This window comes from Esox lucius, chromosome 3, assembly GCF_011004845.1.
Source record: "Esox lucius isolate fEsoLuc1 chromosome 3, fEsoLuc1.pri, whole genome shotgun sequence".
Lineage (NCBI taxonomy): Eukaryota > Metazoa > Chordata > Actinopteri > Esociformes > Esocidae > Esox > Esox lucius.
This window is the reverse complement of record NC_047571.1, coordinates 11884002-11900566: the sequence shown is the minus strand read 5'-3', so window position 1 is coordinate 11900566 and position 16565 is coordinate 11884002. Positions and strand designations below refer to the sequence as shown.

The 16565-nt window shown below is 42.5% G+C and overlaps 4 protein-coding genes across 5 annotated transcripts in view; 1 reads left to right on the top strand and 3 right to left on the bottom strand.

The window, feature by feature from the left end:
• Positions 1-1951: 1951 nt before the first annotated feature.
• On the bottom strand, positions 1952-4279 carry selenop2 (selenoprotein P2). Its single transcript, XM_013131274.3, has 5 exons — positions 4212-4279; positions 3837-4101; positions 3357-3569; positions 2814-2925; positions 1952-2696 (listed from the first exon to the last, which is right to left on the bottom strand). The coding sequence occupies exons 2-5, from the start codon at positions 4061-4063 to the stop codon at positions 2448-2450; spliced, it is 801 nt and encodes a 266-aa protein (XP_012986728.2). The 5' UTR covers positions 4064-4101; positions 4212-4279; the 3' UTR covers positions 1952-2447.
• Positions 4280-5167: 888 nt separating this feature from the next.
• Positions 5168-9978, bottom strand: si:ch73-382f3.1 (uncharacterized protein LOC100151273 homolog). Its single transcript, XM_010891359.3, has 4 exons — positions 9471-9978; positions 9101-9254; positions 8365-8543; positions 5168-6200 (listed from the first exon to the last, which is right to left on the bottom strand). Exons 1-4 carry the CDS (start codon positions 9618-9620, stop codon positions 5823-5825), a joined length of 861 nt encoding a protein of 286 aa, XP_010889661.1. The 5' UTR covers positions 9621-9978; the 3' UTR covers positions 5168-5822.
• A 126-nt stretch (positions 9979-10104) lies between these two features.
• toe1 (target of EGR1, exonuclease) lies at positions 10105-14821 on the top strand. Its single transcript, XM_010891360.3, has 7 exons — positions 10105-10581; positions 10712-10752; positions 10867-10963; positions 11049-11204; positions 11345-11604; positions 12643-12805; positions 12973-14821. The coding sequence occupies exons 1-7, from the start codon at positions 10453-10455 to the stop codon at positions 13708-13710; spliced, it is 1584 nt and encodes a 527-aa protein (XP_010889662.2). The 5' UTR covers positions 10105-10452; the 3' UTR covers positions 13711-14821.
• tesk2 (testis associated actin remodelling kinase 2) overlaps positions 13931-16565 on the bottom strand; it is a 37633-nt gene continuing 34998 nt past the window's right edge. For both annotated transcript variants that reach the window (XM_020044879.2, XM_010891358.3), the window contains exon 11: positions 13931-16338. In XM_020044879.2, the coding sequence (XP_019900438.2) occupies positions 15389-16338 (950 nt within the window). In that variant the 3' untranslated portion in view covers positions 13931-15388. The remainder of the gene's footprint in view (positions 16339-16565) is intronic.

The window sequence follows — 16565 nt, the reverse complement described above, 5'->3', positions numbered from 1 at the left end:
TCTGAACAAAATTATAAAGCAACACTTGTTTTTGCCCCCATTTATCATGCGCTGAACTCAAAGATCTAAGACTTTCTCTATGTACACAAAAGGCCTATTTCTCTCAAATACAAATCTGTCTAAATCTGTGTTAGTGAGAATGTTGCCTGTGGAATGTTGGTCCACTCCTCTTCAATGGCAGTGCGAAGTTGCTGGATATTGGCAGGATCTGGAACATGCTGTTGTATACGCCGATCAAGAGCATCCCAAACATGCTCAATGGGTGACATGTCCGGTGAGTATGCTGGCCATGCAAGAACTGGGATGTTTTCAGCTTACAGATCCTTGCAACATGAGGCTGTACATTTTCATGCTGCAACATGAGGTGATGGTCATGGATGAATGGCACAACAATGGACCTCAGGATCTCGTCACGGTATCTCTGTGCATTCAAAATGCCTTCAATAAAATGCCCCTGTGTTCGTTGTCCATAACACACGCCTGCCCATACCATAACCCCACCGCCACCATGGGCCACTCGATCCACAACGTTGACATCAGCAAACCGCTCACCCACACGACGCCATACATGCTGTCTGCCATCTGCCCTGTACAGTGAAAACCAGGATTAATCTGTGAAGAGAACACCTTTCCAAAGTGCCAGACGCCATCGAATGTGAGCATTTGCCCACCCAAGTCGGTTACGACGACAAACTGCAGACAGGTCGAGACCCCGATGAGGATGACGAGCACCCAGATGAGCTTCCCTGAGATGGTTTCTGACAGTTTGTGCAAAAATTATTTGGTTATGCAAACTGATTGTTGCAGCAGCTGTCCAGGTGGCTGATCTCATTTCTGTGGAGGTCCTGGGCTGTTGTGGTTACACGTAGTCTGCGGTTGTGAGGCCGATTGGATGTACTGCCAAATTCTCTGAATAACCTTTGGAGACGGAACATTCAATTCACAGGCAACAGCTCTGGTGGACATTCCTGCAGCCAGCATGCCAATTGCACGCTCCCTCAAAACTTGCGACATCTGTGGCATTGTGCTGTTTGATGGAACTGCACATTTTAGAGTGGCCTTTTATTGTGGCCAGCCTAAGGCACACCTGTGCAATAATCATGCTGTCTAATCAGCATCTTGATATGACACATCTGTGAGGTGGATGGATTATCTCTGCAAAGGAGAAGTGCTCACTAACACAGATTTAGACAGATTTGTGAACAATATTTGAGAGAAATAGGCCTTTTGTGTACATAGAGAAAGTCTTAGATCTTTGAGTTCATGATAAATGGGGGCAAAAACAAGTGTTACGTTTAGAATTTTGTTCAGTGTATATGGGGAAACAAATGAGGGGTTACGATTTGCTACCTAAGGGGGCAATGGCCCCTTTTGCCCCCCTGTGGAACCAGGCCTGTCTGACCCTCTCAGTGGATGAAGGTTATATGAATTAGCCAAGGTTTTATTGATAGCCTCAACAACCATTCAGTCTGGAAGCTCTAGTAGATGTCACTTCTTCACTCACAAGGATTTAGAAAATCATTTTCTATGATGCTTTCGTTCAGAAACATAAACACCCAGATGGATGCATGAAGAAGGGTTGTGTTGATTGTGACAATAATCATGAAAATATGAATTATCTAACAATAGCTAAACCAATAACTTAAAATGATGTAACTTTCATATAGAAATACACAAAAAATATGTTTAGACTATGTAGAACTGACCTTGCCATGCAACACCTATTTCAGTAACAGGATGCTGTGGTTTACTCAGGTGAGATGAATAAAACTTACTTCATAGTCTACACTCATCAACTGGAATACACAGACTAGTGATCTGATTGTCGATAGCAATCATGGAATTTATTACTCCTTTTGTAGTGTTAGCAGGTGATGTGTTCATAGTCAGTTTCTTCACTGTATACATAAACAGTAAACGCCAGACAAGCTAAATGATTACACTGACACAATAACTTAATTACACTTTTAATTGTGCACTCAGGTTGTAGAAAATAGTTGGATTAGGCTACAAGCTTGTTAATAACCTGTGTCGGATCATGGAACACTAGGGATACAATGAGTAATCACTCCAGTATCCACAGAAGAAACAGCAAGTCCAAAACTTTAACATCTAAATGCCCAAGTATTCCCAGAATTGAAGCTCACTTCCCTGGATGGGTTAGGTTACTCTCAATCCAGATTTTCTCTCTGCACAGCATCTGTCCACAAATACCTCACTAAGGTTTGACCCGCAGACTTCATAAGTTGCAGAGAGCTGGATTGGCAGTAATGGAAAGCAGTAATGTATTTTAAGGGCCTAAATGAGTCTTGATTTAACAGAATTACCTAATGTCTCCAAGTAAAATGAATGGATCCAATCTAATTTGATTCATATAAAAGCATCGGACAAGCCATCACCACCATGCTGACTAACAATGTCTTGTCTCAGAAATGATCCAGAGGATGTTAATTGGAACCCAATCCCCTTATGTCTGACCCATGGGTGTGTTGGCGTTGGTAATGTTTGTTCTGATGATGCTGGCCCGGACCATGGTGATGTGTTTGTGTCACGCCACCCTCATTCGGAGCTGGGCTGCTGTTTTCAGTCACCGTAAGAGCACTGGCCGCTGTGCCGTCTGTCTCGTTAACAATCACCCCCACGCCGCTCAAGGACTTGTGTTGGGTGCTGTTCCAAGTGGTCGAGTTTAAGTCGAGCTGCAGAAAAGACACACTAAAGTTGAAGAGATATTTCGTCCTATCCTGTTCCACTCACTGTATTTCAATGGGGTGCTACGGCAGCCAGCCAGCCTGTGATTGCATTGGTTCACTCACGGTGCAGTTGCCACAGATGTCCTTATGATAGGTGGCTCTGATGGCTGCCTCTATGTAGGGGTAGTGGAGAAAGCTGTAGGGCAAGACTATATGGAATGTCAATCTCCCACATCTGACAAAGAGGGGAGAGAGATTCATGGTCACATGAATGGGCTGTGTCCCACCAATTATAAGATCTCTATAGATAGAAAATATCTTAAATGAAACCACCTTCTTAAAATGTCTGTTAATGCGCTGTGGCAAAACCCATTATTTGCTCATTGAAAATGTAACATTCTGAGAAATAACACAACATGTATTCTGGACTGGGGTGTCCAAGATATGGAACCCCACATCAAGTCTCTTTGCAATGGCACTTACCTACCATATTGTAGTGAACAGGTTATTCAGCAAATGCTTGGAGGCCAGTAAAAGTTGATAGAAATTTGTGCTTGTAGTTATAAGAACAACCAATGCATTTTGGGCCTTATCTTTCATTGTTATGTGCAGGATTGCTGCACATTATCTGAACAGCTAGACTGCAGCGGGGTCTCCTCCCCTTACCTGTCATATACCAGGAAGTCATCCTTGTCTCCATCTAGCGCCTCCCAGACATCATCCTGTAGCGGAGCCTGCTGGTAGACAGGGATGGCTGGGGAGGCCCTCCTCCTCAGCTCCCAGTACATTGCTCTAGACTGTGCCTCCCGCTCGTTTACGATGAGAAAAGACACATCTGTCAGGTTGCCGCGGAGCAGCTTCTCACGCAGGCCTTGGAGTCTTCTCGCCAGAAACAGAGAGTGGTCATGATATACATCAGTGTCACTAGGTGGCATTAGTTGCCATTTTTTCAGAATTCGGTTTACTGTGTATCTACTGTATATTTGGGTATGCTGCTCTAAAACTTTTGAAAATGAATCACTGGCAGCACTACATCAACAACATTGCATCAGAGATACATTATTATAATAATATGGTATAATAACTATATGTGGTCACAGCAGGTCTACAATAATTTTTATGCCAGATTGTGGAGGCTTCTCTTACTTGGAGGCCTGTGTGAGGCAGAAGTGTCAGCTAGCTTTCAGTAGAGCAAGAACGACTACATTTCCCAGTAGCTCCTTCATGGGGGCCCCTTGGCCCTTGATCTCCCAGGCTGGAGCAGGCTTGCAGATCCTAGAGGCGTTACGGTCCCCTTCAACAAACAGAGGTGATGCCTGTAGGGGCCCTGACAGGGTAGCACACAGCCACAGAGTCAAGTAGAAACCCTGCATCTCGAAACCTCACCTGAACGTATTTCCAGGAGAAAGGCCTGTGTCAGAAGTAGATTTTCAGATTTGATGTTGACTGATGTTCTCAGTTGTATACCAATATGCTGTGCTACATACATAACACCCTGAAAAACATGACCACAGGACTGACCTCAGTTTCTCTACTGCTTCACACAACTAAGCAGTAGTGTTATGATGCTGTTTTTAAGCCCTCAGCTAAGCACTGCCCCCAAAGCAAACGGAGAAGAGTCCCTATGTTGACTTTAAGGTAAGAGAGTTGGGAAACCACAAAACTAACTAGTCAAATTCCAAACATGTTTTTGTTCTCTGGAGGCTAGCTAGATTTTGGGATAATGTCCTTTTTTAATTCTGAATATCAACCTATTCAAAGAAATGTTCTAGACCAGATTCAAATCAGTAATTTCATTCATTATTAAAAAATAAAATCCTCTGATCTTTCAGGAGTTTGTAACAGAACATCCAAACAGAAAATTCTCTACAGAATTTTTGTCACTTCAAAGTCATCCAGAAAACTGGTTTTATACTACATCACAAGGCTTTATGATCATAATCTAGCCAGTTGTCCAAGTGAGTCAACAGTCATACTGTGGGAGTGGAATACATTGAAACAATCATTTAGAAGTGGTATTTATGATTTTGAGAATTCCCAACTTCAGCACAATGGCATTTTCTTAATTAGAGCAAAACCACATCTACCATCGCACACATGTATTTTCCCCACTCTGTACACACTGGTTAAACATACAAGCAAAAACACTGCCATCGATTTTCCCAATAAATAGAAATGCCCTTTCTCTCCTGGATGATTAGGTCAAAGTACAGTGCACACCAAAAGTAAATTTACAGGCGGAGGCTTGACTTTTCAAAGGTCAAAACGTTCCAGAGCACTGGAGCTGAGACCACCAATACTAATCAGCTGATCATAAATGTCAACAACAGGTTCCTGTCACATCAACAAGGTCTGTTGTATCTAAGCAAGCTCCTACAGCGTTATGAACAAGGGAATGTCACCAGTGCAAAACAACCCCTTTGTTGAAATGATAAAAGTACCACTTCTACACCACAAACAAAGCCACAAACATAAGCTTACTTAAAAGGTCTTTATTTATCTACCTCAAGTACCATTGTTTTGAGCAGAGCACTACTGCACCCTTTAGTGTGTTGTCTACAAAACATCTCCCACCAAGAATGTTCTGCTTCTAGGCTAATATCCTATTATTGATTGTAACAAAATAAGCTTAGGGGAATTCAGTTGAAAAGCCACAGACAGTACAATGCAGGTACCACATTTCTCAAAGGCTGTATACTGCATTGCAGTTTCTAAATTCAGCTTGAACTATTTCCCACAATAAAATAGAACCAATTACTCCAATGTGTCCACTTAACATAAGTGACATTACAGGGAAACCACACCATTCTCCAAACAAGGGTTAGAATTCTGCGCCTCCATGGTATTAGTCAAACATTCTCAATTGTAGAAATAGGTGATCCGCAGCAAATCATAATCTGGTAGAGCACAGAAAGGTTGTTTGAAATTTTTGCCACAAGTAAACCATTCTGAGAAGTCCAGAACTACAGGATGTGTAAACCCAAACATCACCCTTTGTGCAAATCCTTCAATGCATAGGACTATCAGTTGATGTATGGTCAGCCTTTACAACACTGTTGCTGCCATTTCACGTTTTATCCCTCAATAAGAAACAAACATTCCAACACATTGATTGAGAACATCCCTCCCGAGTCATGACATGACTCCAATAAAAGCCTCGTCAATGTCCCCGTCTCCCTCCGGACTGTCACACGTGGATATGATGCCCAGACCCAGGTCTGCCAGCTCATCACAGCCCACGGCCGTTGTCACCATCATTTTGTTTTCCAGCCGGTTGCATAAAGTTCTGTATGATGGCAGGGGGTAGCCTAACTCCCGAAGGAATTCGTAACCCTTGGCACCGACTGCACACCGGATCTTACGGGCCTTCAACACGGTCTCATGGGACCACACAGCTCTCCGGGAGCGCTTGGTCAGCGTCAGGGCGCGGATCTGGTCTTCATATAGAAATGTTTGGAGTCCCCTCTCGATTCTGTCCAGTTTAAACATCCTCTTCTTCATTTCTTCAGCCTGAACACAAGATAACATACCAGTCAAAAGGGTGGACACGCCTACTCATTCAAGGGTATTTCTTTAGTTTTACCATTTGCCACATTGTGTAATAATAGTGAAGACATCAACATATGAAATTACACAATCATAGAATCATGTATCAACCCAAAAGGTGTTAAGCCGATCAAGATACATATCATTTTGTAGATTATTCAAATTATCTACTCTTTGCCATGACAGCATTGGCCTTTACAATCTCTCAAACCTCTGTCACTTGGTTAACACTTTTGGCTTACTACATGATCCCATACGTGTTATTTCATATAGGTCTCTGGACTTGGATGGGATGTGTCAGAAATGCAAAACTTATAGCATAACCCTAACCCAGGGAAACTAAACAACAGTATGTATTTCTGTCGTACCTTATCCATAGACTGTTTATAGGGTAAGGACACCAATGTACTAGGGGTGTACATTGGACTTTATTATCTGATTAGATTTTTTTAATTATTCAAATAGTACTTGGTTACCCAAAATACATGTTTTAAAAAATACTGATACAACATGGGTGCTACTACACAATGCGCAAAGGAGTGGGTATCGTTCTAATCTAACATCGGCTCCATGGCCGTTGTGCGAGAAAGAAAGCGAGCGCACGTATGGAGGAAGCAGTGTTGTACACTCGCAAAACTCAGCTACAGAACTAGAAGCCAAAATTTCTCTACACATAACACTGAGTTTATTGGATGGAGAAGTCCAGAGAAGCTAGTTAGCTAAGCTAGCCAGCTATAAGCCACTTGCTTAACTCACCGTTTTCTGCAATCCCAACAGCCTTCAGATTCCACAGCCTAACTTTACATAGCATTTTGTAGCCAAATAATTTTCATAGATAACAATAATTTCTGATAATATATTACATCTTACCTTGAATTAGTTCACTTTCATCCACTTGCTAACAGCAGACGACGCATATAGCCTACTGACTGGACCAACACACCACTATGGCTCTGATTGACGATTGCAAACAAAAACACGTGTGAAGGAACGCATACCAAAATACGACTTAGAAACGTTGTGTATTTTTTTGTAAATGTGAAGCTTTATCTTCGCACGGAAAAATTATATATAGGAATTTTGATAATATTTAGAAATCATGTACAAAATGTTTCTTTTCTTTTTTTTTTTAAATACATTAATGTAAAAATGTCTGTGGGGGAAAAATGAATACATACACACAAGAGTACTTGAATACTATCTTAATTTTGGTTATTCAAAGTTTCGACAAACCGTGCCCATCCCTACAATGAACAATATTGTAATTTGGTTGAACTATCCCTTTAACTAACAGGCCTGATTTTGGCCAAGTATCCTGTCCAGAGTACATCTGAATAGTTTTGTTCCTAGTTGTCAGCATATAGGTTCCAGAAGAACATGTAGATGCCCATTAGCCTCAAAATGTTTACAAATCTCTGGAGGCTCCACCAAACCAGTTAGACACATTTTATCCTAAAGGGGAACATTTGGGAAATTACTGAATCTCCCCCAGTGGCCATCCTGTCTAAATCTCTCCAAGAACAAAGCGTAAAATCAACCAGGAAGACGCAAAGAACCCTAAAACATATATTGCATTAATCTGCATGCATCTCTTGCCAAGATCATTGTTCATGACTGCAACATCCAAGGAACTTGACAAAGATGTAGCAGTGTAGCAAAGCACAAACCATTGCTTATTAAGAATAATATAAATGTTTGTCTCAAAAAGCACATAAATATTCTATTGACACATTATATAAATCAAATACTGCACAGTCAGAACCTCACACCAGTTCATGCTTAAAATTCCACATCACGGAGGTAATGAAGATATACATGGAGGAGTGGGCCAAAATTCCCCCATGGCACTGAGAGACTAAAAAATAACTACAGGAAGTGTTTGGTTACAGTTATTGCTGCAAAAGGTGGTGTAACCAGTTGTGATAAATGGGTCAACTACTTTCTCACACAGGAATTGGGTTTTGCATAGTTTGTGTTTGTTCACTTAGGGTCCCTTTCATCTATTTAGATTTTGGGTGATGACCTGATAACATTGTGACAAATATGCAAAAATGCAGAAAACCACATGGGCCAAGTACCTTATCACAGCACTGTAAAACTAGTTAGATAAAAGGAGCTACCACTGCACCTCCTTCTGAAGTCTGGCTGTGTGTTGCATTTCTTGTTCCAGCAGGGTTCTGTAATGTTGACAATGGGTACAGGGCCTTTCCACTGTCTTGTGTAGTTCATCAGAATCATCGTCCTCCATGCCCAGAGTTGGCTGCCGCCGTGCATAGCCATGATCCCCCAGATTGAGATCCTTCTCCACTAGGTGGACACAGAACATTACAACACCGACTCACTCACTTGATTCACTGTGACAATCACAAATGAACAGATCATAATTAGTCGAGTAAGATCAATTGAACATCTGGGCAATTCAACAATAGCAAACTGACACAGAATTTCACTTTAAAATGTAGGCCAAACAAAAACTATTAATTGCAATGCAGATGAGATGCAATTCAGGGGTGGCAGGGTTGCCAAGTGATTCGAGCATCTGACCAGTAAGCAAAATGTTGCTAAATCCTTGTACAGTATAAGGTATAAAATAAACAACTACACATTTATACAATTGTTTTATAGGATGAGAACAGACCACTAGAATAAGGACATAAAAAGACAATACAAAAACATGAAAAAAGTAGAGACAGTACAAAGCTAACCCCAATTTCCCAAAAGACCAAACCCCCCTGAACTGTCTTCAGAAATTAAAGTATTTGTGTATTCCATAACTTTTAGATTGGACAATTTATAAATGCCAAAACAAAGATTTTTAGCATAGTCGAGCGCAAACATTACTGTATTGACGTGGGTGAATTTACCTGGCTCTGGTTTGAGTGGTAGCACTATCTGTGGGATGATAGGATAAGGTGGGTCTCGCACATTGAAAAGAGTGGGGATGGCATTTGGTTTCAGCTTCTTTCCCCCTGCTGGCGATCTAGCAATTTCTTCAAACTGACTCAGCTCAAAATGGTCCTGCGAGAAGACATAGTTGTAGGATTAGTAGGCTAAATATTTACGAATTATTTCTTGGTAGACTTTCAACAGCACAACAATTGATACAATTATTACATTAAAAGTTTAGACAAACATGTCAACATGTTTTTGTCCTAATTTGGATTTAAGAAACTGTTGAAGTCGTGGACCAAACTAGCTAGCCACTTAGCCAGCAGCCACCCATAATAAACTTGCCTGGCACAGTCTGGAATGTGGAGTTGGTACAAAATTACGCCTGCAGTTTACAAGCCATTTCTTCTTGCGTATTGGCTCTTTAGGAAAACGGAAGAGTTGTTTCCCAATGGTTGTTGAGTTTGAGCAATTTGGAGCGGAGCACCCACCCATACCTATCGAGTTAACAAGTCTCTAACACAGCTAAATCTAGCTAGCTAAGGCTTAACTAGCAAGCTAACTAAGGAGCTAGGGGCAATGGAATCGAACGACAGAGTTAGCAGGTAACGTTAGCTAGCACATTTACTGAGGCTAATGCTATCACAACTTTACACTTGTTCTTGAAGAAAAAAAACAGAACACAACATTGGTTGAAACATGAGCAGACGTCTCATTCCAATCGTTTACAAAAATATTAAGCGATGTTGGCCGGCAAAAAAGCAAAGAAAGTGAATTCCGACTTTGTTTGAGCCAAAATGGCGCACTTGCCCTCAACGGTGGTTTGCGGACGTCAGGGGTGTGCATATTGACTGCCTGCTGTAATTCAACAGCAAATATCATGCATAATAATTAGAATAATGCATCCTGACAAAGTTAACATTACATTTTTTGTCGATATTGAAATATAATAGATTACAGAAAGGTAAAATATGTTTTCCCAATTTCAAATTGGAAAACGTTGTCTTCTATTCGGGTCCTTCATGCATTGTAGCCGTAACACTTTAGGACCCATTCGAACCACCACGTTGGAATGTTTACAGCTAAACCTGCGCTTCATTCTAGACATGCGTTTGGGTATTGGCCCGATAAAAATACTTGTTGACAAAGCAATACATTAAATCCATTAAACGTGTAGAATAAGGCATAATACCTAACAGAAAGCTTTCGTTGGAAAAGTGAAAACATCCTGTAATACGTTTCTCAGTCATTCAGGATTAAGTCTAGTCACCCCCACTGTGTTCAGCTAGCTAACTAGCTAACATAACTTTTGGTTGCGCTGGAAAATATGAACCAGGTAGCTATGACATCCTCTACAGCAGTCCCTGTGATTGATGTTCAGAATGATAATTTCAAAGAACTGTGGCCTGCTATGGTCCTTGCTTTCAAGACTGCTTCCTTTATCGCTTTGGATACGGTGAGTACAAGTTACAGCAAATTTACAGTAGCAAAACATGAGTACCTTGGGTACTTGGCTATATTATTATGATCCCATCCTTTACACGGATCCGTCGACACTAACGATATTCTGTCTGCGTCATCTTCAGGAACTGAGTGGCCTTGGAAGCAGAAAAGCTTTGCTGGCAGAGTAACTATTGTTGTTTATTCATTAAAGATTATATTTTTCGTCATGTAATCTACAATTAACGTTGCTTGTACTTTTACAATATAATCTCAAGTGCAATACTGGATTCGTTTTCAGGTGTATTGAAGACCGTTACAAAGCCATATGTAATGCAGCTCGGACCCGCTCCATTCTCTCCCTTGGTTTGGCTTGTTACAAGAAACTTGAAAACAAGGTGATTATTTTCTCTGCACAGTTGAGAACGCGAAACAAGATGTTTTGCGAATGTCGAGGCTAAATGATGCCCCATGTCTATCCAGGACGATACTTACCTCGTGCAAGTATACAACCTGACGTTACTCTGCAGTGAGGAGTACGTGATTGAGCCCCAGTCCGTGCAGTTCCTGGTGCAACATGGGTTTGACTTCAACAAGCAATATGCGGAAGGTGTCCCTTATCTCAAGGGCAATGACAAGGTGAGAACAGTCTCATTTGGATGACCCCAACTTAATCAAGAGACAGCTTAACACACCACTAGCCTGCACATTCTATTTAGTGAACTATTGCTTATTCCTATAGTGGGGAAGTGATTCAGTTTTTTCTCTCTGTTATCCAGGGTTCGGACGCTCATGGAATAAACATGCGCATGCTGTTTGTGGAACTCCTGCGGGCACGCAAGCCTTTAGTTCTGCACAATGGCTTGATCGACATGGTGTTTCTGTATCAGTGCTTCTATGCCCATTTGCCAGATAAACTAGGCACTTTTACTGCTGACCTGTCCCAGATGTTCCCAGCAGGGATCTATGACACTAAGTATGCTACAGAGTATGAGCTGCGCTTTGCTGCCTCCTACCTGGAGTACGCCTACAAGAAGTGGTTAGTACAGTAAAGACAAATGTAGTCAGTGAACTCCAAATGGGGTTGGACACAATGACAAATTTAGTTCCATTTCATCTCTGTATTCCAGCACTTTGGATTTGAAACGATACAATGACTATGGGTTGAAGTGCCGTCAGCGTTAATTTGAAGCTATTGTACAGCACATTCTGTGAACAGTCCTCCACATTTGGAAAGATTAACATTATGCAAATTCTTTGCATTCAGTGATTACCTGAAGTCTGTGACCCACAGACCTCACCAGACACTAGGTAGCTTTTGGTGAGGCACTGCCAGGCCTGTATTACAGCCACCTTCCATTCCTGCTTTGAGGTTTGTTTTGTTTTGAGGTTCAATTCAGATTAGGTGAGTCACATGGCTGGTCAAGCCATTTCCACATTTTGGTCTTTCCTTGATAGCTGTGGCGTCATGGTCCATGGGGACATTGTCTTGCTTCATGATGAGGTGTGTTCCGATGAGTTTGGTTATCTGTGGTTGTATCTCATCAGATAAGATGTTGCAGTTCACCATTTCTTTCCTTCTTGTTAAGATACGAAAAAGCTGTTTGCTTTGGCCTTTGTCTCTGATTGATTTATTCTGATTTATCTGCCTCATGATGGCCAGCTTGACTTACAGCCTAGAATCAAGACTAGACATTGATAGCTCTCTTGTGCATTATGCTGAAAACAAACACATCTGCCTAGAAAAGGTTGTGAAGCCAATTATCCAAATACTTTCGGAACTATGTCAAAACCTTGCCGTAATTTCCAAATGCTTAATCCGATATGGATGACAATACCGTCAAATTAAAGCTGACAGTCTACACTTTAACCAAATACTCTGTGTACAACTTCAAAAAGAAGTACTGAAATGCAAAATAATAATAATAATGTGTCACTGTCCAAATACTTTTAGAATTCAACATATAATCTAGTATTCACCGATACATCAAGACAGTTTGTATCGGCAGTCTTTGTTACACCTTCTGAGCCACATTTTAGTAGGTCATAGTGGTGTTCTTATTTTTTTTTCTCCCAGCAAATTGGACAACAGCAAGTCGATCGAGGCTAGTGACAGTGAACGCCATCTGTTCCTGGAATTCTGCAAGTATTCAGGCCATCTGTCCAGCTATGTGGACTACCGGCCCTGTCTGGCTGGGTCCATCCCAGAAGGACCACTCAATGTCTGCCAGAGTTTCTCGGTAAGTAGTAGCACCTTAGATCCAGATTCTGATGTAAAGGATCCCTTCAATGCCAGGATAACCAGCCCTCTGTGTATTTCTGGGATTATAAAAAAAAAAAAAGCAGTCTTAAGGAACCAGTATTATTATTTTTTTAATCACATTGCTTGTGTATCTATATTTTCCAGGCTTATGGTTGGTGCCCTAATGGGTCACAGTGTCCCTTGTCACATGACACTGACCTCATCATCCAGTATGATGAAAAAAATGAGGAAAAGAAAAAGAAACGGAAGAGGAAAAGAAAGAACTCCTCTCAGGGTAAAGTTGACTCTGAAGGTGCCCCAGACAACAAGCAGCGTCATATGGAGCTGGAGCAAAGCCAGGACCAGTTGATACCTGACACAGAGACCAAGCCTCCCGATGTCACCGAGCTGGTAGATGGGACTCAGGCACAGGTCTCAGGGAGCGAGGGGATAACGAAGGCGGAGAACATGGAGGCTGAAGAAAACACTATCTCAGAACCACAAACTGTGTCGGCAGAGGTGGAAAGGAAGACAGACAAAGACCCAGGGCAAGGAAATGGAGTGTTAGAGCAACAGCATCAGGCCACAACAGAGTCAGATAAGAACGAGTCTAAAAGAAAGAAGCTGGAGGGTGGTACCCACCGGGCAGGGTTTGATGCATTCATGACCGGGTACATCTTCTCCTACGCAGCCACACTGACTGAGAAGTTAGGTGGGCCACAGAGCTCTGAGTCCTGGCTCCCGGAGTGCCTGAACAAAGTTTATCTAAGTGGCAAGTCTGTACCGCTGCATATTGTTAAGAGCACCTTCTCTAAGTCCTCCAAGGCTCACCTTCACAAAATGCAATCTGTATGGGGTAAGACGTTCTCCAGTAGTGCAGCCACCAAAGTAGAAGTGGTGTAAACATTCAATGGGGCCTGAGTGCATTCTTAAGTAAATTAAGCCTTTTTGTTAAATGTGCTCTATTGATTAGATTCATTTGAATGTTTGTATAGTATTGTTTCAATGAAAATACTTCCTCGTAAGACAAACATGGTCGATTGTGTCTGGAATAAAAAGCATTTATTTTGCTAGGAAATGTTAAAAGCCAAAAGTGTCATACATTGAAATAAGCATTAGGAGAAAATGTTAAATATTTATTTAAAAGGGACTGGGGGATACATTATATGTTCTTATCAACCATGTTAAAAAGGTGAAATGTAATCCAGATTTGGGAAAATGTAAACATTGTCAAATCCAAACACTGATTTGAAGTTGAAATACATTGTTTAATAGCAATACATTTCCACAGAACAGCTCAAACTGCGGTCAAAGTACATAGAATTAAAAATACAGAGAAAGTTACGTAACTTCGGCAAACATCTGAATATTTATCAGGCTGCATCGACAAATAAATTTAGTTCTGTAGGGACATAAAGACAGATCTTCCTTTAGAAAATGATCCAGATGGAGTTCCATTAATTGCATAGAAATGTAGTGACAGGGAAGGTTAACTCATTACATGTTTTCCTTTCAAGTGCAATTTACTAATCAAATGACTGGAGTATTTTAGTAGACCACAACTGGTGCCAAGCCAGTCATAAACTAAAGTGTCAGTGAAATAACTAGATCCAACCTGGTCAACTAGTAAAAGATTTTCCCCATCATATTCAACACAGCTGCTCTGCCAACTTGGTAGGTGCAAGAAAAAGGTACATTTAACATAAGCCTGATGGATCCCATTCCAAAACCACACAATCAAGCTATGATGACAAGGATTTCATTGCAGTGTTTCAGACAGTCATCATTCTCGTTAAAGTAATTATGTATGACAGAACAGCAGATATAATGAAGTAGCAAAAAGATTTGATGAAACTATGTAATCTATATTTCTATAAACAGTGTCATCTCTAAGACCTGAAAGAATTGGGCAAACGGATCACATTTCTGTCTGGTGGAGGTGTGTACATTTAACCACAATGTATGTAGTTTGTTTTACTTTTAAGTCTGTCAAATAAAATGTCGAGTCATGAGACATCACTGGTCTGGTAAACCACTCATTGAATGGAACTCTCATATGGTCTAAATCCGTTCTGTACAACTCTGGTTTAGACGGACTCTTCTGGCAGGCACACAAGGCCAGTAGAAAAATAAAACCAGTCAAAGCTTAAGGCAGAGGTCTCAATGTTAGGAAGGACGGCAGGCAGGTTTTCCATTTTGGGTTTTCCATTCTGACCCTAACCCTTTCTCCCCGTTAAGAGTGTTTCATTTAATTATTTGCCGTCACAAGCACACACATCTGCGCCTATGCATTTCCCCATGGGACAACATGATCACAATAAAACCATTGAACATCAAGGAGAAGGCAGTGATTCATAACCAGCATAGATGCAGAACATCAAACAATTAGGAGACCCCTGGTCTTATGTTTGTTTTTAAAGAAACAAAATATACATATTTTTCAGTATATTACAAAAACAATTTACACAATAATCTCTATCTGTAGAGCATTGATCAGGATGACGGTTGCCACGTCATTATTCCTTCACAATCCCAGGGTTGTCTCTGTTGAAAGACTCCCTTTCTGTGGCCTGTCGGAGGCCTATATGTCACACTTGGAGGGCAGGTCTGTTGAGGCTCGTGAGGCGGTACAGGGCACCAGGACGATGGGAGCCAGGAGGTCCTTGTCTGGAGGGGGACAGAGACTGACTGCAAGACGGGGCTGCTGCTGCCCTCCCCCCTGGTCCTCAGCCTCCATGTCCTCAAACGCGGAGGCCACGCGCTCCTCCGGCGGACGTCCGTTGTGGGCCTGCGCACGGCGACAGAAGGGTTTGTCCCCATCCTCCACGAGGCTCCCTCGGCTGCCGGAGCAGTCCATGGCCTCCGCGCTGTCGCCGGGCACGGGAGTGAGAGACCAGCTCTCATCTTGGCTGTCCTCCAATTCAGCCTCCACTGCCTCCTCCTTACCCCCGCGGTACGGAGGGATCTCCATCACGGCGTATTTCTTGGCCCAGGAGTTGAGCACCTTCTGCCTGACGTCTTGGCCCAGCTGGGCCGGGTCGCACCTGGACGTGGTGGCAGAGAGAGGGCAAGAGGCCGCGGGGCAGAAGCCATCCGCCAGGGCCAGCTGGGGGGAGGCGGGCAGGGAGCGGCACTGCCGGCCGGTGAACCAGGTCTCCTGCCACATGCCCGGGTGGACGGGGGGCGTCTGGGTCCCAGAGGAGAACATACTGTCTCGGGGAGAGTGCAGGTCAAACATGAGGGAGAACACGGACTTGCTGGGCATGTCGAAGAACTTGATCTTGCCTCCGCACAGGTCCTCGCGGGCGCTGAACGGGTTGATCTTGCGGGCACCCGGCACAGCCCTGGGGCCCGGATTGTAGTAGGGGTCGTGGACGTTGACCTTGCGGCCGGGCTTGCGGGAGAAGATGTCGGATTGGCTGCGGGAGAGCCAGATGTTGCGACGGGGTCGTGGGGATTTGGGAGGGATCTTGTCGTCCTGCAATCCCAACGAGTTTAACCTCTTAATGGACTGGACCTTGTCTCCTGGACCTGGGGACAGGAGGGAGGAAGAGAAGGTAATCTCTAGTGCACAACACATGGGGTTGTATTGAAGTGTTGGTTGCCAATATAACCACCAGGGGGCAATGTAGGTCAACATTTACTGTAAAGACATGAGATAAACAGAAGGCTCAGTAAAATTCTCACACCGACTTAAATTGCATAGGTCGAAACATATGCAAAGACATTCTAAGATATGAAGTAGAAGTGCTGAAGTG

Excerpts from the sequence above, each read along its gene's own strand:
- si:ch73-382f3.1 (XM_010891359.3), bottom strand. The coding sequence starts at position 9,620 with ATGGGTGGGTGCTCCGCTCCAAATTGCTCAAACTCAACAACCATTGGG. Across the intron at positions 9,255-9,470 it reads CACATTCCAGACTGTGCCAG|GACCATTTTGAGCTGAGTCA; the intron begins GCAAGTTTATTA and ends GTCTTCTCGCAG. Across the intron at positions 6,201-8,364 it reads CAGCCAGACTTCAGAAGGAG|GCTGAAGAAATGAAGAAGAG; the intron begins GTGCAGTGGTAG and ends TCTTGTGTTCAG.
- toe1 (XM_010891360.3), top strand. The coding sequence starts at position 10,453 with ATGAACCAGGTAGCTATGACATCCTCTACAGCAGTCCCTGTGATTGAT. Across the intron at positions 10,582-10,711 it reads CCTTTATCGCTTTGGATACG|GAACTGAGTGGCCTTGGAAG; the intron begins GTGAGTACAAGT and ends CGTCATCTTCAG. Across the intron at positions 10,753-10,866 it reads AGAAAAGCTTTGCTGGCAGA|GTGTATTGAAGACCGTTACA; the intron begins GTAACTATTGTT and ends ATTCGTTTTCAG.